This window comes from Lagopus leucura, unplaced genomic scaffold (genome assembly GCF_019238085.1).
Source record: "Lagopus leucura isolate 7727_CA_CO unplaced genomic scaffold, USGS_WTPT01 Super-Scaffold_100034, whole genome shotgun sequence".
Classification (NCBI taxonomy): Eukaryota; Metazoa; Chordata; class Aves; order Galliformes; family Phasianidae; genus Lagopus; species Lagopus leucura.
In genome coordinates this window covers 865,414-889,334 of record NW_024962283.1, presented here as the reverse complement: position 1 = coordinate 889,334, position 23,921 = coordinate 865,414, and the positions used below count along the sequence as shown (strand labels likewise).

Sequence of the window (23,921 nt, the reverse complement as noted above, 5' to 3'; positions counted from 1 at the left end):
ACTAAGGGAATGGAAAGAAACTCGGGCAGCAGGCGAGGTCAGCGTGGTGGTGCTGCTGTTTGGGTGGCGGTGAAGCATCCTCTCACCTGTCGGTGCTGCTGCCTGGTCCATGGCCAAGAGATACGAGCCAAAGCCAGCACTGACATTTGGATTGCTTTATTTTCCATTTTCCTCTCTTTTCTTGCTGCAAAGCTGGTCCCATTCAAAGTAATCCTTGATGAGATGAAACACCTCAGTGCTACGGTGTGTGAGGATGTGACCTATGGGGACATGACCCTGTGGACTAGAGGGACCTTTGTCCCAGGTTTTACCTGGGGTGGTGGCTGGGATATTCTTACATATTTTGTATATTTTTGTGTTGTGAGCGGAGCAAGGGCGGTGCCCACAGGTTGGAAACGCAGTGCTGGGAGGCTTTGCTGTGAGCACAGGGTGCTGCAGGGCTGTGGGCACGGCTGCCCTGACCACACACCCTGGAGCAGCTCACACCCCTTACATGATGGGTAACACAGTTTATCTTAAAGCCCAGGGCTGAACAGCAAGAGCATCCTGACAGCCGGTCCCACCCTCCTCTTAACCTTTCCCATTCCCTGCTCCCTGTGATGCTCCAAGTACAAACTCGGGAGAAACCCTTTTATCTGCGTGCTGAGAGGACAAGTTTCCAGGCCCTTTATTTAGTGGCAGAACTCGCCCCCATGACACGCTGCATCTCCATAAGAAAGCTGCTGAATGCCGGAAGAAAGCTGGCTTTGTTGTTCTTTTTGCAGCGCTAAGCAGTGAGGGCTTTTGGTTTCCTCTCTTGTTTTTCTCTTCAAACCCCGCTTTCATCTCAGAGTATTTATTTTTCACTACTTGAAGGAAAAAAAAAAAAAAAAAAAAAAAAGAAGCTTATTTTTCTTTTTTTAAAAATGTATTTATTTAAAATTAAAATAGCAAATGTCAGTCCCTTTCGTGCCATGCCTGGGAGAGAGAAACATGATGAGGTGCTGCGGGAGGGGTAGAAATCTCAGTGCTCTCTGTCCCAGCATCTCCTCCTGCTTGTTCTTCCTCCTCAATTTTCCCTCTATTCCCCTTTTCTCCCCTGAGTTTCGCTGTCCTTTTGGTTTGAGGAGCCCTAATTGGAACAGGCCGGCTCTGCTCCTGCTTCCTGCGTGGGAGTGAGAGGCTGTGCTTGTGAAAACAGTTCAAAAGTGCAGACAAATTTTTGCCTAATCCTGCCTAAATAAGTGGGGCTCAGTTGGGGTTATTTGCCCAGGAGATCCTGCCCCGATGCTGTGTGGGGCATCTGGGAAAGGCAAATCTGCCCTAAGGGAAAGGGACCTGAAATGGGAGATGTGGGAGATGGTGCCTCTGCCTCATGCCTCATTGGGGAGCGTGGGAAGGGTCTCAGCTCCCGGCCCCCCTCTCTGCAGCCTCCTCCCTTCCTGAGAAAGATTTCTCAGCTGAACCCTGCCAGCTGGGAGACTTTGGGAATTGTCTTTCAGCCTCCCCATTGCTAGCCCTGCCCTGCTTTGCTCCTGGGGAAGGCTGGGGTGGAAGTCTGTGTGCCATGTGATGAGGTGATGGTGGGCTCCCTGTGGGGTAGAGCAGCTTGGTGGCGCAGGGGAAAGCAGGAGAGCAAATGAGTCCTTGCCTCTCTTGCCAAATCTCTGAGAAACTCCTCTTGCTCCATCACAGGAAAATAGGGCTATGGGGGCAGCACTGGGATGTCCCTGGAGTGGCAGAAGCTGGCACGGTGAGCATGGTCCCAGGGGACACAGCCTCCTAGCTGTGACCTGGCTGAATTGTCCTCCAGCAGAGCCCTGCACAGGTGCTCATAGGAGCATCTCAGCCAGCTATGGCTCAAGGACTGAGCTCTTCTGAGATATTTGGGCACAAATTCATGCAGCTGTTGGATGCATGGTCCTGGAGTGATTGTTTTCTTGACTTGACTCCATGCCAATTTGCACCTTTTCCAGAACATATCCCATGCCTCCTTCAAGCAGTCAGTGTGTCCTACATCCTTGTGATGTCAGCACAGCATAGGACTAATCCCTGTCCTAGGAGGGCTTTCACCTTTGAGAATGGTGTGCTGGGTTCCTGACCCGGTGTGCATCCAGCAGAGCAGGGGCAGGAGGGGCTGTGGGGTCAGCTGGCCCTGCTCTGACCCGCTGGGCATCCATCTGCATGCAGGCTACTGTGTAAAACAGTGGGGACCAAACAAGGACACACTGAGGCTTTTGATGGGAAACAAAGTGAGTGGCTGAGGGGAGTTTAAAGGGGGCATTGACTCCAAGTGGAAATTAGGGAGAAAAATGACTTTGCTCCTGTCCTCCAGCTTTTTTTCTTGACTGCCATTTATTTTGCTTATGCAATCAGATGCTAATGTTTTGACATGCAGCAGAGTCACTTGCATTTTAAGGTCAAAATCCCTAAAGTTTGTAAATCGTAGTGCTTTAAAAAGATCAGATGCGTAGAAGTAGTTTATACATGTGGAGCCTGTGGAGAGCAGAACGCGAATTTGTCTGGGAGATGAACTTGGTCATGTTGGCCTCTCTGTGCGTTTCTCACAGTCTCTGTGTCTGTTTGTCCAGCACCTACTTACTGCAGTGCCATCATAGAGTGATAAAGGTTGGTAAGGACATTGGAGGTCCCCAGCCCACCCCACCATGCCCACTTCACATCCCATTGCTCTGGGACACCAGGGATGGTGACTCCCACTGCCTGTGCAGCCATGTGGTGCAGCACTGCTCTTTCAGAGAGGAAATTGTTCCTAATATCCAACCTGAACCTCCCCTGGCACAACTTCAGGGCACTATCTCCCATCACCAGTTACCTGGGATGGTGGCTTTGGTGTGCATCCTCTTAAGCTTAAAAGCCATATAGGGATGTGATGCTGGATGTTGGCTATGGCAGGATCATTGCCATCCTTATGTCCATCTGGTCCCCAGGGATCTAAAGGAGGAAAAACAAAGTCTGGTTTTGGGAAGCCTTCAGGATCTCAAGCTGAGCCCCCAGACCTCTCTTTGCTTTGCAAAGCTGCAGCCTCCTGCATCAACATCCCTCTGCCTTCCTACCGTGTAAGGAAAATTGCTTATCTCTGCTCTACAGATGCTGGAGATGTTGTGACATAATTTTCCAGAGCGCCTGCAACTCCTGTTAGCATTTAAAAACCAAAACATCGTACCCTGCCTGGTGTCCCAGGAGGAAAATCAAATGCCGCTCACTGTCAGTGCAGCGGCAGCAGCAGGAGATGTGGCATCTTGGCAGCACTCTGCACGTGCAAGCTGTGTCAATGAGGCTTTAATGGGTGTTGCAAAACCCATCCAGCAACCCCAGCCTGCAGTGCAAGTCCACGCTTGGTTTTTTGGTTTGAATAAGAAATTGCCCAAAGAAGCTGGGGTACAGCAGCTGAGTTTGGTGCTGGGTTTGATGCATTCTGAGCCCTCCTGTGTGCACGCGTGCATGCTTTTGCATGTGCTTTTGCGGGCAGCAGGAGGTTCACAAAGGGGACTTTTTATTTGTGTAAGATTTGATTAAAATCTTGGAGAGGGGTTTCAGATAACAGTGAAAGTTGAAACCAGGGGAGTGAAGCCCGGCCTGCTTTTGTTACCCAAATGCTGCCCTGCTCTGACCTCTGCCCACCCAGAGCTGCAGGCGGTGTGTGCTGCGCATGGGGACAGAACCATGGCTGTGTCCTCCTGAAGGGTCCTGCAGAAAAGCACTGCCACATCAGAGGGCAGGTAAAGCCCATCATGCTCCCAGGAATTAACAAAGAGAGTGACCTTTCAGTGCATTTAGTATCTCTCAAAGCCAGAATTGAAGTACAAACTGTCCCCCCTCCCATTCTACCCCGGATCACGCAGCCGGGACTCGTCCACAAACGTATGCACAGCTTCACCAACCCATTTAATGCTGCACACGCGAGCTCTTCTATAGAGGCGGGATGCTGCTGACTAAAATTAGGCTTTGCAGATGTTTGCAGGTGTGGGGCTTTGAGGCTGCCTTGTGTTTTGAAGAAGTTTTAAGCAGTAGCTATGGTTTAACAAGAGAAAAAGGTTTCGATTCTGAATTTTCCCAACGCATCTTGTTTTAAAGGAGAAACCTCGAGATGTGTGCTTTGGTTTGGCTTTGGTGCTCACCTTATGGAACTGAAACCCTATCCAGTGCTACTGAAAAACTGCTTCACTGGCTCTGTGCAAACCCAAATGCATGGACCCATCAGTGACAGATGCTCCTTTGCATGGCAGCAGGAAAAATTTAGCACTAGCAGAAGCCTGGCTTGTGGCTTGCCTAAGGAGGTCATCTATGTGCAGGTTTTTGCAAGTGATTCAGTGCAAAATGGGGTTGGAAACGTTTTCAGAGCTTGCCTCTGACTCAGCTTCCCATGGCCGAGGAGCAGCGCTCTGCTGTTGAAGCGGCCGTGAGGGAGCAGATCCATGGGTGGTCCCCATAACCACAGAGCACAGCCAGCAGAGCATTAACGTGTAACATGAGGATGAAGGGAAAAGGGCACCAAACCACTTTCTCCCAGCATTATCTCAAAGCCAGCAGATGGAGAACAGAGATATGCAGGGTGCCTGCTCGTTTTTCTGTGCCCTCCTCAGCTAAATCCAGTAAATAATGAAGTGTAATTTGCCAAATAGCCTTTGATTGTTATTATTTGCTTTTGAAGGTCCTGACGGTTGCAGTGTGGCAGGCAGGTCTTGATTTCTACAGCAGGGCTGGGGGAGGAATGGGGCGCTGGGGCTGAGCAGGGCTACCTGGACAAAAGGAATGGGAGTTTGGAGCAGTGAGCTGGGAGCTGGGCACATGGATGGCTTTGCACGTCTGCTTGGGGTTGAGAAGCGGTGCAAAGATGAAGGCAGGAGAGCAGCTCTGGTCTGGGCTGCAGTCGGGATGCTCTCAGCGATCCTTGAGAGAGGAGCACTTTGAGGATATGTGGAGCATTAAATCAGAGCTTAATGCAGAATGATAGTGAGCCAAGGTGCCATTGCACAGCACGGAGAGCACTTTTGAGGGCTTTTGAGATTCACATCCGGCTGTGATGAAAACACCAAAAATTTGCGCTCATTGTCATTTTTCCACTGAGAACAGTTTTCATTGAAAAATTCCTGATAGGCTGCAGAGTGAAGCCGGCCTCCGGCAGAGGATTTACAACAAGACTGACAAAGTTCAGTTGTTGGAGATGGTGAATATTTGAGGCTTTCCTTCACCACAAATGATGGTTTTCAGGAATGCTTCAAGTATGTGAAAAAGAGCCAAAACCTTTATTCAGATTGAGGTTTTTTTTTCAAACGATTGCTTTTGTTTATGGAACTGTTTGGCTACAAATTACCACCTCCTTCCAAATAAATTAGCGAAAGGGAAGAAAGGAAGGCAGACCTTTGCTTCTCATCAGGACTGGCTCCAAGGCCCTTGGCCTGGCCCCATGCATCCCATGGGGCGGCTGTGCATTGTTCGGTGACTCACGGAGCGCCTGGGCTTTGCATGATGTAACTCTGTGCTCATGTGGGATTTTCCAGCTCTTTGTTTTCCCTCCCATCCTTGAATGGCTTTTCTGCTGGTTCTCCGTCCTGCCTCATCCTGCTGTGGCCCTCCTTTTTCTGGGATTGATTGCAATTCTTCAAAATGACTTTTCCTATTGCTTTGGGCCAGGATGCCCGGCACTGAGGCAGGCATTCAGAGATGCTTTCCTTCATGCTTTCTTGTTCAGTCTTGTATAGGACTCGTGACCCAGCTATCTCACAGGCTTCAGAAGCTGGGATGATGGTGATGCTGAGTGAGCTGTTATCTGTGATGGTGTCTGATATCACCATCAAATTTCCAACAGCACATTCAGGACTGGCTCACAGGGAGACTACAAGCACCATGTAGCCAAGCTTGTCAGACATGGCTTGTGTGCTGGTCTGCTTGTGGACCTGCAGGTTTAGGTTTAGGGCTAGAGACTTGGAGTGTGAAAAATTTCAAAAGAAGCAAAGGAACAGTTTGCTTGTTTTCTGACAATTCAATACTGTGCAAACCATTCTGTTGTCTTTCCCAGCCCTTATGATTGTTTTTCTCTTCTGATGCTTTCAGATATGGAATGTGCAGATGTGCCTTTGTTAACCCCCAGCAGCAAGGAAATGATGTCTCAGGCACTGAAAGCCACCTTCAGTGGCTTCGCAAAGGAGCAGCAGCGGCTGGGAATCCCCAAAGGTAAGAGAAGGCAGCACAGCTGTGGTGGGCACAGAGGACAAATCCCCCACCATGATGCCACAGCAACACGTGGTGCCCATCCTGTGGTACTGCCTTGTTTCTTGGCAGTTAAAGCTGGAAGAATCCAGACACACAGGCAGAACCTTTCAGTACCACTTGCAGACTGCACCCACCCAACAGATTGCGCCTGTCTGTCCTGCTAACAAAGTGAGATAACCTCTACTGCCAGACTGCTCTGCAGCTTTGTTGAGACTACGAGACTTGTGTTTGCAAATCACATCCACTGTACAGGGAAGCAGCTGGGATGCTTTACAAGAGGCTGATAACGAGGGGAAAGCAACAAGATGAAGGAGTGTGTGGGAGAAGGGGTCAGAGAACTGCCAGGATTTTTATAAGTTCCAAAGCTCACTCCTGCTATGAAATATGTCTGCAAACATGGCTGATTCAAACTTACTCTGCGTGTAGTATTCCCCCACCACGTATTGCCTTTTCACCAAGAGATTGTCAGTCTCTAGAGAATGATGCTGTGCAGGTGCTTATCCACTGGGATAGATGTAGATGTGTCCTGTTTTCCTGGGGAAAAGGCTTGTGGTTGCTCATTAACAGATCTCTTCTACGACCCCTTGTTAGTTGCTCATTGACTGATCTTTTCTGCTACCCCTTGATGCAGATCCCCAGCAGTGGACAGAGACGCATGTGCGGGACTGGGTGATGTGGGCAGTGAATGAGTTCAGCCTGAAGGGAGTGGATTTCCAGAAGTTCTGCATGAACGGAGCTGCCCTCTGTGCCCTGGGCAAGGAGTGCTTCCTGGAGCTAGCGCCCGACTTTGTGGGAGATATCCTTTGGGAACACCTGGAGATCTTGCAGAAAGGTGAGTCCTGGGGTCTCCAAGGGGGATAGTTTGTGTGCTCCTGGTTCCTCTGCTTATGGGCTTTTCCAATGAGTACAACGTCGTGCTTGGGCTGCAGTCCCAGTCAAAGCAGCTTTGAAAGCTCAGCTTTCCCGTAAGATTTCAAATGGGCATCGCAGCCAGTAGTGGGCAATGCAAATCCTGGCGCTTGTTGAAAGAGGAAGGGAACACCCTGTTCATGCAGGGACGCTCTGCCTGCCTGGAAATGGCGGTGGGATTTTCCAAAGCATTCTTCCTCAGTTCATTTAGCTCCCACTGTGAATTTTACTACTTCCTCCGGTGCAGCAAGGTACAACAACATCACCAAAATCCCACACTGATTTCCCAGTTGCAATTGGAAGCGGCTTTTGTTTCTTGTCTAATGAGTGTAATGGCGTTTAGTTAAGTGTGGTCGTATCCCACACAGGAGGGAATGGTGGAAATCATATCTGCCTGTCCCTGCATACACGCATTTAAAGGAATTAATTTTGGTTTATTCGCAAGGAGTGGGGGGGTGTCACATGTTGATTTTGGATGTTAATTTTGATGGTGTGCAGCATTTTCCAGCTCGGATGGTTCCTGAAGAGTGAAATCTTAAGATCCTTAATAGAAGATCTCCTGTAGCTCATTTCTGTGCAGAGCTACGTGCTCTCCTGGAACACCCCCAGTGCTGCTGAGCTGACCCTGCGTGCCTGTACGTAGGCCTGAGCTGGTGGCAGGAAGGGGAGGGGGAACAAAGTTATGCCTTCCAGGAAACCATTGACAAATGGATGTTAATTGCTGATTACTAATTTTACTGCTACCTGTGGTTTGCAGAAGGTAAACATGGCTCTTCCCAGGGTCAGGGTATGACGGGCTGTTTTTCTGCTCTTTGTTTGACTCTGTATCTGTTCAGTTCTTCTCGTTTTGCATGATTTTTAATGAGTGGTTATATCAACAGCATGCAGTTTAACCAAACAAAGCAAAATGTTGTGGTCAATCCTATTTCTATTTGCTCTAAGCCATGGCTTGTAACACAGCTCAGCCTTCCTGCAACCCACTGGAGAGGGATGCAATGTGCTGCAGCTTCTGGCTGAGGCACTGGGCTGGGTTTGGTCCCAGCTCTGCTCTTCTTGCAAGTTCCCTAAAGTACAGTGAGGAACTTGGTGCTGTGTTGCTCGCTGTCAAGTAGGGCTCCAGTTTCCCTGCAGCACTGACAGATGGATGTTTGGATGCCACGGTCAGGAGGATGCAAAAGGTGTGAGATAGATAACGGCTTTTACAAAGAAGCTGGAAATCTTTTGTACCTACTGCAGATTTTCTTCCAAGAGGATGGAAAAAAATAAAACACAGTTTATTTGTCTCAACACCACTAACGTAGCTCTGGGAACCAAGAAATCCCCATTCTGTGTTCAGCTTTGTTAGTGACTTCATCACTTCTTGTTTAAGTCGTCTGAGCCATAGCTTGGATGGTGGGTTCTTTACACATCTCCCAGAGGGGCAATATGTGTGAAGTATTTGGAGAGTAACTGAGGAGATCTTCCAAGAAATAACCAGCTTCACTCCAAGGACTAATTCCTCTTCCCTGGAAGTCATGAGACTCATCTTACTGGTCTCATATCTTCAGGCCCCAGTCAAATCCAGGTTCTGTTGTGCTGGTGTTGTACAACATCTCTCCCTGTGTGAGATGTTTCTCTCCGCTTTGCAGCTGAAGATGTGAAGCATGAAGGTGAAGATCACCATTCCCATAGGTTCACCTATAGAGCCACGCTATGGGTGAGCCCACAGGGTCCTCTCGCCAATCCCCACTTCTGGCACCCATCACCTGGTCACCTGCCATCATCACCCAGATCTGGTGATGCTGAGGGTGGTGGCTAACCCTGACGTGCCTGGCATTACCTGTGGTGGTGTGACTGCTGGAGTGGGGTCATGCTGGGACAGACTGTGACCCTGCTGTCCTCCTGCTAACACTCCTCCCCTTGTGAGCTCTTTCCGAGGGAGTGACTCACGGACCACAGCCTGCTCAGGGTTTAAAAATGGCAGCAGATGGGCGACTTTTCCCTGCATGGATTTGGGTATTTTCGGGCTTATTTTTCCAAATTTCTTCCTAAAATAGCTTCTTCAGTTACCAGCAGTCAGCAGTGCACTCTGCTTGACTGTAAGCATAGCTGAAGGTTGCTCTCTTTCCCTGTGGTCACCCTCCCTGCCCCTTGGCAGACTCCATGGGGAGAAAAAGAGCATTTCTCATTAGGTCTCTCTGTTTGCACAAAACCTCCTTTTGTTGGAAGATATTTTCCACCCCTGCAATCCCCAGGAGAGAGGGCCAAAATTAGGCTCCTTGCAAACGAACGTGCATTATCTTCAGTTTGCTTCTTTATAGCCTCAGCAGAAATAAATATAACCCAGAGATGTTAGTGCATTTTATTTTTGTTACCCTCTGCAAAGAAAAAAAAAAATCTCCCATGCTGCTATCTCTGCCCGCGTGCCATACTGGAACGAGTAAGGTGTTATTGGAAAAAATGGTCAGGAGGAGCAGTGTGGCTTTTAGGTGGGAAAGCAAAGTCAGTGCTGAGTCTGGGAGCAGGAAAGTGCTCAGAAAGAGCAGTGGAAAATGGGCAGTCTGCTTTGATGTGATGCTTGCTTGTTCCCAGTGAACCACGCCTATAGAAAGGTCAACATTTGTGGTGTTGCCCATACGTAGTCTGAGCAGTGTGTGTTAGGGCTGGTTAAAGGAGAGGATGGCAAAGCTTTGAGTTGGGATCCTCTGCCTTTATCAGGCGTAAGGTGAAAGGTGCTGTGTACACAGGAAGGTAGCATTAATTTAATATCATAGGGGCTGGTTTTGGTCTGCATTACCCACTGACTTACATCTACCTGGCCTAAAAATAGAGAGTTTTCCAGGACAACAGCTGTCCTTGAACGGTGGTCTTTTTTCATAAAACCATACGTGTAACCAAGTGAAGCAATTTTGTAAAGAAAGAAACTGATGAAATAAAGGATGCAAGGAAATTATGTAACAAGCATTGTAGAACCACCTGGAGCCGTGGATAGAGAGAACTGTTAGTTTGTTTTGTTTAAATTTGTGCGTCTGCAGCAACAGTTCCCAAAGGAGCCTGAATGTATCAAGCATGTGTTTCAGTGATATATCAGCACTTAACTGCACATTTCCTTTGAACGGCCCGATTTAACCCAGGCAGGAGACCTTTAGGACGCTTAGACCTCTGTGTGTTACAGCATGCTTTGCAAAGCATGATGTGTCTATGGGCATGTGACAGCTGCTTCCTTTTCTCTTTGCAGAAGAGGCAAAACCGTACCCAGCAAATGGAGTGAATGCAGCGTATCCAGAATCCCGCTACACTTCAGACTACTTCATTAGTAAGTCCCAGTTATTGTTATCATTACTGTGCTTCCAGGCATAGAAGGGCCACCTCCTACAGGTGTCTCTGCATCATATAAGGATTGCTTGCTTTGCTTTCTGAGCCTCTCATCCTGCCGCCAGGTTATGGCATTGAACACGCACAGTGCGTGCCTCCCTCCGAGTTCTCCGAGCCCAGCTTCATCACAGAGTCCTACCAGACCCTCCATCCCATCAGCTCGGAAGAGCTTCTGTCCCTCAAGTATGAGAACGACTATCCCTCAGTCATCCTGCGTGACCCCGTCCAGACGGACTCCCTGCAGACAGATTACTTCACGATCAAACAGGAGGTGGTGACGCCGGACAACATGTGCATGGGACGTGCCAGTCGAGGTATGGTTGGGCATCTCTCATGGTTTGCTTGAGTTCTTGCTGTCTCTGCTTACATGAACATGAGTGCTGCCTTCCCTTCTGCAGGAGACCAAAGCCAACAGGGAGCCGTGCGATACCAGTAATGAAGCTGTTTCCCAACATGTGTCATTTCTGGGGTTGAATTCCCCTAGAGTTTCTCTGGAGGCTTTGAACCTTTCCTGCCTTTCTTTCTGGGGAAAACAAGAAGGTCTTTCTCGTCTCCACTCCGCTGCTTGCTTTTGCATCTGTAAAAATGTGGCATTTCTTGCCCTGCACTTTGATGTCGAACTTGAGTGAAGCTGAAATATGCTTTTTGGTTATTAGGGAGGACAGACTGCTCTGTGGTTGTAGAAATCTCACTTTCCTAGAAAATCAGGCAAAAAAAACCCAACCGATAAATCCTTTACAAGTTCTCATTAGGAATTACTGTCTACAGCTCTGGAAGTTTTTACACTCGAAGATCCAAACTCTTTGCCATTACCTCCATTGATTTTGATGGCTATTTGCTTGAACTGGTGATCTGTCCCATTGAAGCCAACCCTTTTCTATCATTCCTTCATCTGTGTCTTTCACTCTTCTTGGACTTTTCCTTAACACAGGTGATTTCCTATGAATTCTCATTGAAATGCAATGAGTCGGGGATGCTTTTGCAATTGTATTTTGAGTGTGTACCTACAAAAAGCCTAAAAAGGCTCCAGGGAGTGAAGAAGGAGCCCTTCACCCGGCACTGGGGTCCAAAGGCCCTGGCATTAGCTAATGCTACTGATTGCTGTCGAAGAAGTGCAGCACATCGTGGGTATGCTCACACTGGCACTACATGTAAGCAATGTAGAATGGCCTTCGGGTGGCATAAATCCTCCCAGAGTGCTATAAGGAAGCTTTAACGTAAACCAGAGTCCAGCTTATTTATATTTACAGACATTTCCACCTCCCACTCTATTATAAGGTTAATCATTCGTGAAGTCAAGCACTTAAGGAAGAGAGACATTAGGGTGAAGGTTTTCCAGACAGTTGCACTTTGCCTTGCTTTGTGGGGGCATTAGAAGTTAATTTTGTGGTTCCAAGAGAGGTTTTTCTGTCTGCCTTATCAGTGAAGGTGTCTGGTTGGAAAACAGGGCTGTCAAACTCCTTAACAAATTTCTCCTGAGTAGGTGCAAGGCATGGTTTGCAAAGGCTCACAGCTAGGTCAAATTTGGGTGAATTTTCAATGAAATGACACAAGTCATGGCTCTAATGCTGAAGCTGTTCATCTGGCAGATTGCTAATTCTTTATCTAGAAGAGCTTGTGCCTTGGTATTTCCCAGAGAAGTGGTTACACCAATGAAGGAACTTGCACAGAACTGTGATATTTTCCCCTCCCAGGATTCAGGAATTGGTTGAAGAGCATTTTGTAAGTTCTCAAAAAACAAAAAACAAGCAAACAACAAAAAAAAAGAATTTGAAGTGTGGATATCGCCAGGAGAATCATTTTGTAACTTGGACTCTCTAGCAGTAACTAACAAGGTATCCAAGAGGGAATGATGGATGTCAGGCTGCACTGAGTCTCATGAAGTCATGTGAAGGAGAAGCTGGGTCTAAACTGGAAATCCCAGCTTGTAAGACCAGCTCATTTGCTTGAAGATGGAGCATCTCTGTGGGATGAAGAGGGAGATGCCTGTTGCTGAGGCCAGCAGTCAGGGCAGAGCTGCCTTTTTGGCATATCTCCACACCCACGGTAGTTGTGTCTTTTTGCAGCAAGTGCTCTTCGAACTACAACACAACAAAGATCTGCGGGAGCGTGCCAGCGTCCTTCCACGATCCCGTTCCCCTGTGATTTACTATCTGGGCCCAAGCTGCGGGTAGCTCTGCCAATGGAAATTTCTCCAGGAGTTCTTGCACAATCCCAGCAGCTGTTTTTAGCCCGGTTTGGGAAGTTAGTGAACTTGAATGATCCTGTTATGCTCTCAGTTTGTCAGTAAAGATGTTGAGCAATCGGCAGCGTGAGGGAGATCAGAGAGAGCAATTTCAGTTTGTTCTTTGTATCCTTTTTTAGCTCACTGCTTTAAGTACACAGGGTATACTTGTGCCGTTCCTAGTGGGTGTAAATCAGCATGGTGCTGCTGAGGATCTGGCCTCTCAAGTTCTGGTCTTTACTAAAAATACCCTGGAGAGCAGTCTTGATACAACCCAGCTGTGCTCACCTTACCAGAACTGGAAAAATAGCTGTTTGAGCTCTCAGACTTTTGCTCCCTTCCTCCATCAAATCGCTGCTGTATGGGGATTTGGGGGTGGAAGTCGATTGTAACATATGGCAATAAAAGGCTGCTGTAGAGTTTTGTAGGAAACATGAAAAGCAAAGAAGCCGGGTGTCCAGTGCCCTTAATAAGCCTGAGCAGTGCTTACATAGGACTGGCAGTTATAATATGGCAATCACTGCAGACCTGTATCTTTCTGCAGCAAGAGGCTTTGAAGGGCCCATGTTTAGGCCCTGAATATCTGTCTAAAGTGGATTATTTCTCTGCCATTGCCTTTTGGAAACAGAGGGCAGTTTTCAGTAGGCCCCAGGCACCTGTCTTTGGTAGAGAGTCAAGGCTCTGGGTATTTTTCCCTAATTCTGCCTGCCTTGCTCTGCTGCCTGATTTCTAGGGCTCTGCTCTTGAATTACAAAGGTAATGAAGATATCCTTGTTTCAGGGCTTGGATTTGAGTTGTATGGTGTGACACAGCCCGATAGCAATGTTTGCCTGGCTGCCTTGTTGCAGGCAAGCGAAGCATCCTTCTCATGACCACATTGACTGAGAGCATCCCTGTGTTGGCCAGGCACCTCTCACATTGCCTTCCTTCTCACCAGGTAAACTGGGTGGCCAGGACTCCTTTGAGAGCATAGAGAGCTACGACAGCTGCGACCGCCTGACGCAGTCCTGGAGCAGCCAGTCCTCCTTCCAGAGCCTGCAGCGCGTCCCCTCCTATGATAGCTTTGACTCGGAGGACTACCCCACCGCCCTGCCCAACCACAAGCCCAAGGGCACCTTCAAGGACTATGTTCGAGATCGGGCTGACATGAACAAGGACAAGCCTGTCATTCCTGCCGCTGCCCTCGCCGGCTACACAGGTAGGGTAGCAGTCCCTGGAAAGCAGCTCTGTGCTCTGCACTTCATGGAGAGCCTCTGTGTAAGGAGAGGGCAGAGCCTCCAGGGTCTCTGGGTTGCTCTGAGTGAGGGTTTAGGGGGTCAGCCCAAGGCTTTGGGCACAGGTACTCTGATCCTCATGTAGGATCTGAGCGCTGGGCACTTGTGTGTTGTTTAAGCTGGATGCCTCCTGTTGGCTTTGGTAGGAGCTGGGGTCTGGTGAGCTTTGTTGAGAACTCAAAGGGAGCCCTGGTTTCCCCACTGCCACTTTCATGTAGTGCACTGGCCTCTTGCTTGTGGTTTCCCACTTCAGGCAGGACTGGCTGTGTTTCAGCATTGCTATGCATGATGCAGAATGATCTTATCCCCTTCCAGCAGGGAGGAAGGAACTTTGTTTTGCTTTTTGTGCTGGTGCGAGACAGGGGTGGGATACTGCCAAAGCAGATCCAAGCATTTTCCATTCCCTGCAATGAGAGAGATGAGAAGGTGATAGACCATGGGAACTTTGTGTTTTTACATGATAGTCCCCCCTGCAATCTGGCCACCTCCTTTCTTCATGGAGAGAATCATGGGATCAGGCTTCAAGCCAATGTCGAGGTAATCCTTTCCAGTCGTTCTGTGCTATGTCATTTCCCTGTAAGACAGGTAATGTTTGCAGGGCAGCCTTCTGCCTGCTCCTTCCCTGGTTCACACTGATCCCTCCTTCTCAGCTGGTAGCAGCTGTGGCCCAGAGGAGCCAAGCAGTGGAAATAGTTGTGCAGATAAAAATCATCAAAAGGTTCAGAGCAGATCCTGACATGTGACTGTCCCTGAAATCTCCTCCCACACACAGCTCATCTTCAGGCTGAGACTGAGTTTTTGTTGGGTGTAAATGCAGAGGGGAGGAGAGGTGGAGAGATAATTTTAGGATGTGTAAAAAAGGAAGTGGTTTGTTGCTACAGCTTTAGTTAGAAAGAAAGCTCAACTCGGCCTTGCTGAGTGAGCCTGTTTTGAGCAGGTCTATGCAAAATAAAAGTGTGCTCTGCCATTCCTGAATGGCTTTTGCTGGGGGCTGTTGTGGGGAGAGGCGTGAGTGGTAGGAGGGGCTCTGCCCCAGCCACAGGAGTTGGAGTTCCTAAGAAAAGAGCCCAGGAGTGCTACTTGCACTTCTTTTTCCTCTTTTCCTCTGATAACACCTTTCACTGGGGCTGTGGAAGCGTGCAGGGCACCCATCACCTGGGAAGGAGCTCGGCTGCTGGGGTGGGAAGTTTCCCTCCACGTTTGCTATTGCTCATGGAAGCAGAGAGGCTGCACTCCCAGCTCCCTCTGCAGTGAGGAACCAAAGCTGGGGCTGGACCCGGTGCTTGGCCAAGGAGCTTAGCACCCCAAAGTGTGTCCTTGGACTCTTGCCACAGGGAAAGTGAGGCTTTGGTTTATGCAGTGCCAGAGCACACTTCCAAATGCTTTTCTCTGCATAACTTTTTCCCTTGCCTCGTTTCAAAGCCTGCTTTGAGCTGGGAAGATAATCCCCTGGCCCACGCACTCTGACATGATCAATAAGTTTTTTCATTGCTTTACTTGAAAAACTTTAAACAGAGGAAAATTAGAGGTTTCCAGGAACACCAATCACTTGGAAATCCTTCGGTCAGAGCGCCGCTTTCTCCAGAGGCTGCTGAGTAGTTATTCAGAGCTGAAACTGCCCCTGCCTGCATTTACCATGGGGAAGGATCTTTGGACTGACAAGCTTTACAAATGTGTGACTCTAGGAATGTCCTCCATCCCTTTTTAATGTCTACTGACCTGTCAGCACCTCATATTTCCTGTATAGAGGGAGCCTAGCATGGGTGCAAGGCGAAGCCAGGTTGCTCTGAAAGCAGGTCACAGTGAGAGCGAGTGAGAACATGTTGTATGACGAATTGTAGGAGAACTTGGCCCTCTTGAAACTGTTCTGCAGTAGTTTATTTCTGGGAAGAAATAAAAAAAGTAAGGCTGGCCATGGAGAAGTGAGGACCTCTCATTGGCCAGCTGAGAAGGGACGGTGGGGACTCTCAGACAGAAGTCCTGGCTTCTTGTTTTTGCTTTGCTTTACTTTTACTTTACTCAGGGGAGGAAGTGCTATCTGGTGGTTAGAGCTGAGGAACTCGAAGCCTGAGCTCTCTACAGCTCTGCTGAGGAGGTGGAGCCTCCAGAAGAGCAGAGCAGGGGGACTGCCAGCCCATGGCCCCACAGCTTTCCATCTCTCACCCAGAGCATTCCTGGAACATGCACCCAACACTGGCACCCCATCACCATCCAGTGCAGCGCCCAGCAGATGTGCCACGGTGCCTTGGCGTGGAATACCACATCCATCACCTCGGGGGCTCTCTGGGTTTGTGTTAGGAACCTGCCCATATTACTTGGCTCTGTCAGCATGGGCCTGTTTTGCTGGTGGCCCTGGGAGGTGGCACAGCCTTACCACAGCTGTGGCAATCTCTGATGATATCTGCCCCGGGAGGCGCGTGCTGCGCTGAGGAGGTGCATTTTGACGGAAGCGCCATTTGTGTTTGATGTGTTCCTCACACAGCTCGCAAGCAGCTTTTCAGAGCTGCTTTATCTGCCCCCACATCTTGACCTAATTTAACAAGTTGCCATGGTTGCTCAGATAGAAATTGATGCAATTTTCTTATCTTTTTTTGAAGGAGAAATGTAACTGCTCCGGAGTTAGTAAACTACAGTTTCCATAGCTGCAGGGAAGGATGTCCATGGACATCTTTTTGGGGGCAAGCTCTCTGGAGTTTGGCCAAGTGGAGCCTTACTATAAGCCAGGTTTTATTCCTTTTTGAAATGACCTAGGAAATGAAGACAGAATGCAAACCTTAAAGTTGGACAAGTGTCAGGATGTGTCTGCTCTGCAGGCAGATGTGAGATCTCACATTGAGTTATCTGAGTGAGCACTGAGCTCCTCAGCACAGCGTTTGGTGTGGGTGAGTGCCTCATTCTGGCTGCATTCTGAGCCCTCATCCTGAGCTCAGCTGTGCCAAATGGAGCTCTGTGCCATCCGCAGGGCTGCCTTGCTGGATCCCACGAGCTGCCAGCCTCTGTGGGTACCACAGCAACCTGCATCCTTCCTGAGAGCAAACACTGTGTGAATGAGTACCACTGGGCTGTAGCAGAGCAGCGTGCTGCCCATGCTGTGGGCCTGACCGCACTGATCTTCTGCCTTTTTGCTCTATATTTATTTTCCACTGCTCTGACCTACTTCTGGCCTTCAGCTTCCAGCCTGCTGACCTCCTGCTGGTGCAGGTCCAGCAAAGATTCAGACCCTGTGCTGCTCCAGGCTGAATTGCTTTTGGCTTTTCTTGAGCACCCCAAAGCACCTGCATGAGTTCATAGCCAAGCTGTGGTGTTTGCTTTGTGGCACAAAGGACCTCAGCACCATCTGAGTGAGCCGGGGCTTTCCGTCTCACAGCGTTGCCTGCAGCACTGAGCTGTGATGCACTGAGCCTCTGATCCTGAGAGCTGAAGCAGCAGAGCACAGCGATTCCCCTTGGGCCTGGTGGGGGGAGAGAGGAGAAAGGGATGAGCAGGTTGAGATGACTGTGAAGCACACCTTGATGCCTTGACTGCAAGGCCAGGATTGCCTTTGTAAGTTGTCCATTCTTATGGGGCAAGTTAGGAAGTTTCTGAAGTCTTCACAGGCAATCTCAGCACTGAAGGAGTTAATGTCCTTGCCCCAGCTAGTATCACACACACCCTGACTGTCTCTGACTGTCTCTCTTAGCGACAGATTGATGCTATCTTCATTATCGCTCTGCCCTTAGAGAAGACAGAAGCAGTGCAGGGATGAGATGCTATCTCCTGAGCACCCAGAACTGCTTCTGTACAGCTAACGGTTGTGCCCTGGATCCAGCTCTGAGGGTTGCTATCAGCATTCATGGCACTGTATTGATAGTGGCTCAAATGTGCCCCGTGAACCCATCCACCCCATCCAGACCATCTGTGGTGCAGATGAAGCCGTGCCTTCGACAGCCTCCGTTTCTGTGCGATGCTTATCAGTGAGACAGAAGTGAAAGCACGCAGCTGCTGTTTTGCAAGAAAGTCGATGCCAAAGAAAGTGGGTGTCTTTCAAGAGAGTTTGTGTGCTGCTTCTTCCCCTCCTCTTACTATGCTGCTGGCCTTCAGCTTCCAGCCTGTGATCTCCCAGATTTGGGCATGCAAAACACACCAGCATGACCCTGCCATGCTCCTGACATGTGGGTGTCTGTCCTTGGCATCCAGATCCTGTGCAGTTGCTTTTCTAGAAACATCAGCATCTTTCCTCCCTGCATCCTGCCTGTGTGAGCATTTGTAGCTGCTGGTATCTTGGTTTAGGGGAGTTTGGAGATGTAGCATGAGATGCAGGAGATGGTGCTCATTCACTAAGTTTGAGTCCCGTGCTTTGCCAACCCTTGTGGGGTGACTCAGTGTCACCAGCAACGTCTCCTGCTGCAGCATCATGTTGCAGGGTGGGGAGCTGCAGGGTGGGTTGTGGGGCTGCTTCAGTGCTCCTGCCCCACCTGCCAGACGTGTGCAAATGACAGTGAAATCAGCCCCACGCTACGCTGCCCGAGCGTGACAGCAGCTCTGCTCTGCCCAGCAGCCTGGAGGGGATGGCAGAGCAGCAGCAGAGGGGCTGCTCTGCAAGCAGCACAAAAAGCACGTGGCAAGAAGTAGCTTTCTGGGTCTTTCCCCACTCTGATCACTTTTTGGAGATGTTTCCATCTGTACTTCAGTGTCCTGCTGCCTGCACAAATCAAGCCCTTGGTGATGGTGTGGCTGCACCAGGCTGGGTAAGGGATGTGGGGAGGCAAGGCACGCAGTGATGGTTCCACAATCCCAACACAGCAGTTGGATTCTTGGACTCCAGTGCCTGCAATGCCACTGATGGGGTTTGTGTAGGGTGGGCACGTCACCAAAACGAGGGCTGTTTTGGAGATGTTGCTATGTCCAATTGTTTTGTTTGGTGTGAACCACAAACCACAGAGTGAACAGCATAGGTGCCTTTTTTTTTTTTCTTTTCTTTTCTTTTTTTTTTTTTGAAGCTTTTTTTTGTTTGTTTTATTTTTCTTCTTTCAAACAGAGACCGTTGAGAGGGGTGAGGGTGTGAAACAAGCTTGAGAGACAGTGGGAGTGACGCACTGAGGGCTGGGAACTGTGCCTGCACAGGCAGTGGGGTACTGCTGGCATCACCACACTGGTGGCAGTGCCCACTGGGGTGTGCTGAAGCAGAAAACCTGAATGAATGTTGGAGACTGGGCATTTTGGTATAAAACCATCTCTGGAACCACAGGGTGGGAAGTTAGCAGGGGATCTCCAGTCCTACCCAAAGCACATGGAGCAGGAATGGGGATCTCCAGCCTTATCCCGGGCAGGACGGTGTAAGGATGGTGTAACACCAAACCCAGTGCCCTGGTGTGACACCACTCAGCCAGAATAGAGGCCTGCTGTCATCTGGCACAAGAAGCATATTTTCCCCCTGACGTTGGAGAATTCCTGTGCAGTGACAGGCCCCAGCAGCCCAGCTGAAGGACCCTCTTCAGTAGTACCGAGGCAAGACAGGGTCCCCATTGTGGCCCAATGGGCAGCCAGCCCCTCTGGCGGGTTCTATTCTGCACAGCTCCTGTGGGGACAATGAGGCTGGGTGCTTTGGTGTGGGAAATCCCTGGGAGCATGCAGTGGGACCAGCACCATAAAGGGGGGCTTGCGTCCTTGCACCTCATGCTTGGGGCTGCAGGGGCACTCCAGTGGTCCAAAGTGATCTGGACCAGATGTCTCAGTGGGTATTTCCTGCAGTGGATGGGGATGAGAGGAAGGCAACGAGGGGCAGGGCGCAGAGACAAGCCCAGCAGCGTCACATCCCAGTAGTGCTGGGAATGTGCTGCAGGTGGGTGGACATCTCTGTACAAGTTGAATGTCACAGAGAAACCTTTTAGCTCCTTGCTTTGCATGAAAAGTGTGCAAAAGGAATTAATTTCAGCTCTGATTACAGCTGTTTCTTCCAAGTAGACCATACACAGTCCTCCCCAGCACCTGTGCCCTGGTGTTCTCTCTTCCCCTTATTCCTGTGGTCTCCCCATGTTGTTTGGGCCCTACTGGCTTGCACACGTGCTGGCTTTGATTCCTGCCATGTGCAGTGCCTGCCTTGCTTCACCATCGTGCCCCATCTGCAGGGCCTCTGCTCCTTCCCCTCCGGCAGGGTGTGTTTATAGGAGCTGAGACATGCCTGCGAGCTGTGTGGTAAACACATTCTTGACATAATTGCTTGTCCAACAACAGAGGAATTTGGGGTTTTACGCGAGTCCTGCGGGCAGCTAGGAATAGACCTTGGGAATCCCTCTTGCAAGGCACAAGTTGCCGGATGACACCGCTTTCTTCAAAATCCCAAAATAACCATTTGAGCAGCTCCTAGTGCTGCAGGAAGGAGCCTACCTCGTTTGCAGCAAGTGGGTGATAAACTGCTGGGTTTTCCAGCACCACCCTGTGCCAGCTGGCAGCTGAGTGGCAAGCATGGAACGTGAGCTGTGCTGGCCCCTGGCTCAGGAATGGTGACACTTCTTGCATCATGTCCCCAATGCCTTGAATATCACACACAGGTAGTTAGAAGGCAGTCACCTTGAACCTAGTATCCAAACAATAGCTTTCCATGTGTTTTATTTTGGGGAAGGAGTAAAAAGTTCTTCTTTGTCTAGGCAGCATGGTAAATCTGTGCTGCAATCTTGTGTCCCAGCACTGTTGGTCTGCTTTGGGCACCAGTTGCTCTCCTATGTGTGTAAAGCATTGGTATAAAGTTGGATGGGACTAGAGAATTGGTCCCTTCCTGTACTCACTTGTCCTGACCTGTGCAGCCTGGAGCACCCACTTGCACAGTGATTCCCCTGTGCACAAAGCCTGGTGTGGGCCATGATCTCAAGATGTGGGGCTGATTTGGACCAGGCTTTGGCTTTTCTGTTTCAGATGAGAGGTGAAGGCATGATCTGAATTTCCTCCCTCACTTCGCTGCAGGTAATGCAGTGCGGCTCTGGCCCCATCCCTCTCAGAGGCTCGGTGTCTTGGCAAGCTCCTGCTGAGCACATGAGGCTGCAGCATCTCTACCAAACGTCTTCTTCTCATTTATGTCTGGGGCAATGCAGTGAGCCGTCTGCTTTGTCCTGGGCCGGATAGAGACAGCAGGGATGAGATGCTCCTTTGTGCTGCATGGTTTGGGAGGAGATCCCACAAAACCTGGAGCAATTCCTTGGGATTTCTCTCTGATTCCCCTCTGGGGAGGGCTGGATGGGGCGCAGTGATTCCCCAGCCCTGATGCTCCTGTCCCAGAGCCAGCTCTGTCATTTCCTGCTTGCCAGCAGCCCGTCTGCTTTGAGTCATTTGAAATGCTGTGGATTAGGGGGAACACCCCTCTCCTCCCTCCCTGCATTATCCCACAGCCACAGCTCTGACAGCCTCCATTGTCATTCATGGAAACAGGCTGCACTCCATCTCTTTATTCTGAGGAAATAATTTTTTTCCCTGCTTGAAGCTTTTGCTCACTGCTGTCAGCGCCGGGTTTGCCCCGTCCTGCCTGCCATCCTCATCCAGACTGCACAGTTTTTCAGGGGTGATAAATCATTTCCTCTAACCTCTGGCTCTGTTTATTACTGTTATTGTCATTATTATTGCTGAGATTTTCTAAGCTCCATTTACAACATGTCAAAATCTCTCCCAGAGCTGAGCGCAGTGTTTTGGGTGTGGCCACATTTAAAGTTGCTCATCAAAGAGTTTTGGCTTGAGGGCTTCTCCTCTACCTTTGCTTGGGACACAACTGCAAAGAAGAGGTAATTCTTACATCATTCCACACACACCATGAATCCAGCCAAAACCAGGCTGCGAAGCCGCAGTCTCCCTGCAGTGTACCAGCTGCTGCTCGTTAGGTGTGTTGAGCTCAGTGCCGCGAGACAAATTGCTGTTGGCCAAAATTAGCACCCAAACCAAAATGGGAGACGTGGAGATAAAAAGAGAGGCTGAACATCCACAGCGAGGGATGCTCTTGCCTCTCCGGCTGCTCTGGTGGAAGCAGAGCTCTGCCAAACCCTGCAGCTCCTGCCCATCTCTGTGAGCTGCAGCAACACGCCCTGGAGAGAGGCCAAATAATTTTCATACCTGGGTCCCCTTTATCTCCATAAACAGGCACAGAGCAAAGAGTCAAGGTTGGGAAGCAGAAGTCTGCCGGAGTTCACGCAATGGCCAGGAGCTTTTTGGCACACAGGGGATGGTGGTGCTCTCGTGCCAAGGCAGCACTGCTGGCTGTTTGGGTGCCAGAAAAATAATCCTATTTATGTAACTCGGAGTGAAGCATTCCAGTGTGCAAGTATTCAGCTCTGACTGCAAATTGGAAGCTCTTTTACCTGCAGGATTTAACTGCCAGATTGTCTGAGGTCTTACCCTGCAGCCATTGATGCTTTTCTTTTTTTATTGGCAGAAGGTTTTATTTTTTTGCGGTGAGCATCATTTGCATGTGAACCCCCCACCCTGGACTGGGATGGAAGGGGGTGTGATTTGCTGGCACTGATGTTTTGTGTTTCCTTTGTCTTTCCAGGCAGTGGACCCATCCAACTGTGGCAATTCCTGCTGGAGCTGCTCACTGACAAATCCTGTCAGTCCTTCATCAGCTGGACGGGCGATGGCTGGGAGTTCAAACTTTCTGATCCAGATGAGGTAAAGTACCACAGCCCAAATGCTGCTGAAATATTTAAGATAACTCGCATCTTTGTCCTTTGTAGAATCACAGAATCACTATGGTTGGGAAAGACCTCTCTGATCCCAGTCCAACCCAGCCCACCCCACTGTGCCCACTGACCATCTCCCCACATGCCACATCCCCATGGTTCTGATGTACCCCCCCACACCCTGGGCAGCTGTGCCAGTGCAGCACTGCTCTTTTGGAGAATAAATTGTTCCTAATATACAACCTGAAAATCCCTTGGTACAGCTTGAGGGCTTTCGTGGTTGAGATTAGGACAGGCCTGTTGTTCTGGTCTTCTGTAGGGGAATGCAGTGAATTGAAGCCCAGCTAAAGTCCTGTTAAAAATTGGGCTGAAGTTGTGTAGGAAGCAATAACCCATGCTCAGAGTTAGTGAGAAGCTGAAACACTATAGAGAAAGGCACAGTGACAGATGTGTGCAGCTGAGAGTTGAGGCTTCCCGTTGATCATCACAGAACCATAGTATCATAAAAAATTGGGATAGATCACTGAGACCTTGTAGTCCAACTGTTGAGCTTTCATCGCCACGATCATTAAACCTTGTCCCATTCCCCATGTATGGGGTATCCGTTACCTTACCTGACTTCTGTGTCCTCATGGAGTCCTTCTCTGTGCTCTGCTGTTGAACACTTCGGTTTTCCCAAGCTTTAATGGCTTTCATGTGTCCAAGGGCCGCCCATTCAAGCCAGAAAGCCTTCTCTCATCCCCATGTCATCCATCCCCTCTGATTCTCCTTACCCCTCTCCTAGGTGGCCAGGCGGTGGGGCAAGAGGAAAAACAAGCCCAAGATGAACTATGAGAAGCTGAGCCGTGGTCTGCGTTACTATTATGACAAGAACATCATCCACAAGACGGCCGGCAAGCGCTACGTCTACCGCTTCGTCTGCGACCTGCAGAGCCTGCTGGGCTACACGCCGGAGGAGCTGCACGCGATGCTGGACGTCAAGCCGGATGCTGACGAGTGAATTCTGAAGAGCTTATGGGACTTCATCTTTTTTTTTTTTTTTTTTTTTTTTTTTTGCTTTTTTTCGTTATTTTTTTGTTGTTGATAGAGAGTAACTCAGATTTGATGCTTGGAGGATGTTGGGAGAGAGGGTGGCGGGTGAGTCGAACTTCTGGTTGGAATAACCTTAAAAGTTTGGTTCGGAGAAGGATGAGCCTTTGTTTGCTGAGAGCTCCAGGACAGGCTTCTTTGGGTAAGATTCTGAGTTTTAAGAAAGCCAGAACAATGTAGCTCACTTTAAAAAAGAAAAAAAAAAAAAAAAAAAAAAAA

General features: G+C 49.4%; 1 protein-coding gene across 2 annotated transcripts in view; it reads left to right on the top strand.

The window, feature by feature from the left end:
• Positions 1–23,921, top strand: part of ETS1 (ETS proto-oncogene 1, transcription factor) — a 64,748-nt gene extending 40,827 nt beyond the window's left edge. For both annotated transcript variants that reach the window (XM_042882491.1, XM_042882492.1), the window contains 7 exons: positions 6,055–6,174; positions 6,845–7,045; positions 10,340–10,417; positions 10,542–10,790; positions 13,638–13,898; positions 22,484–22,602; positions 23,398–23,921. In XM_042882491.1, the coding sequence (XP_042738425.1) occupies positions 6,055–6,174; positions 6,845–7,045; positions 10,340–10,417; positions 10,542–10,790; positions 13,638–13,898; positions 22,484–22,602; positions 23,398–23,613 (1,244 nt within the window). In that variant the 3' untranslated portion in view covers positions 23,614–23,921. The remainder of the gene's footprint in view (positions 1–6,054; positions 6,175–6,844; positions 7,046–10,339; positions 10,418–10,541; positions 10,791–13,637; positions 13,899–22,483; positions 22,603–23,397) is intronic.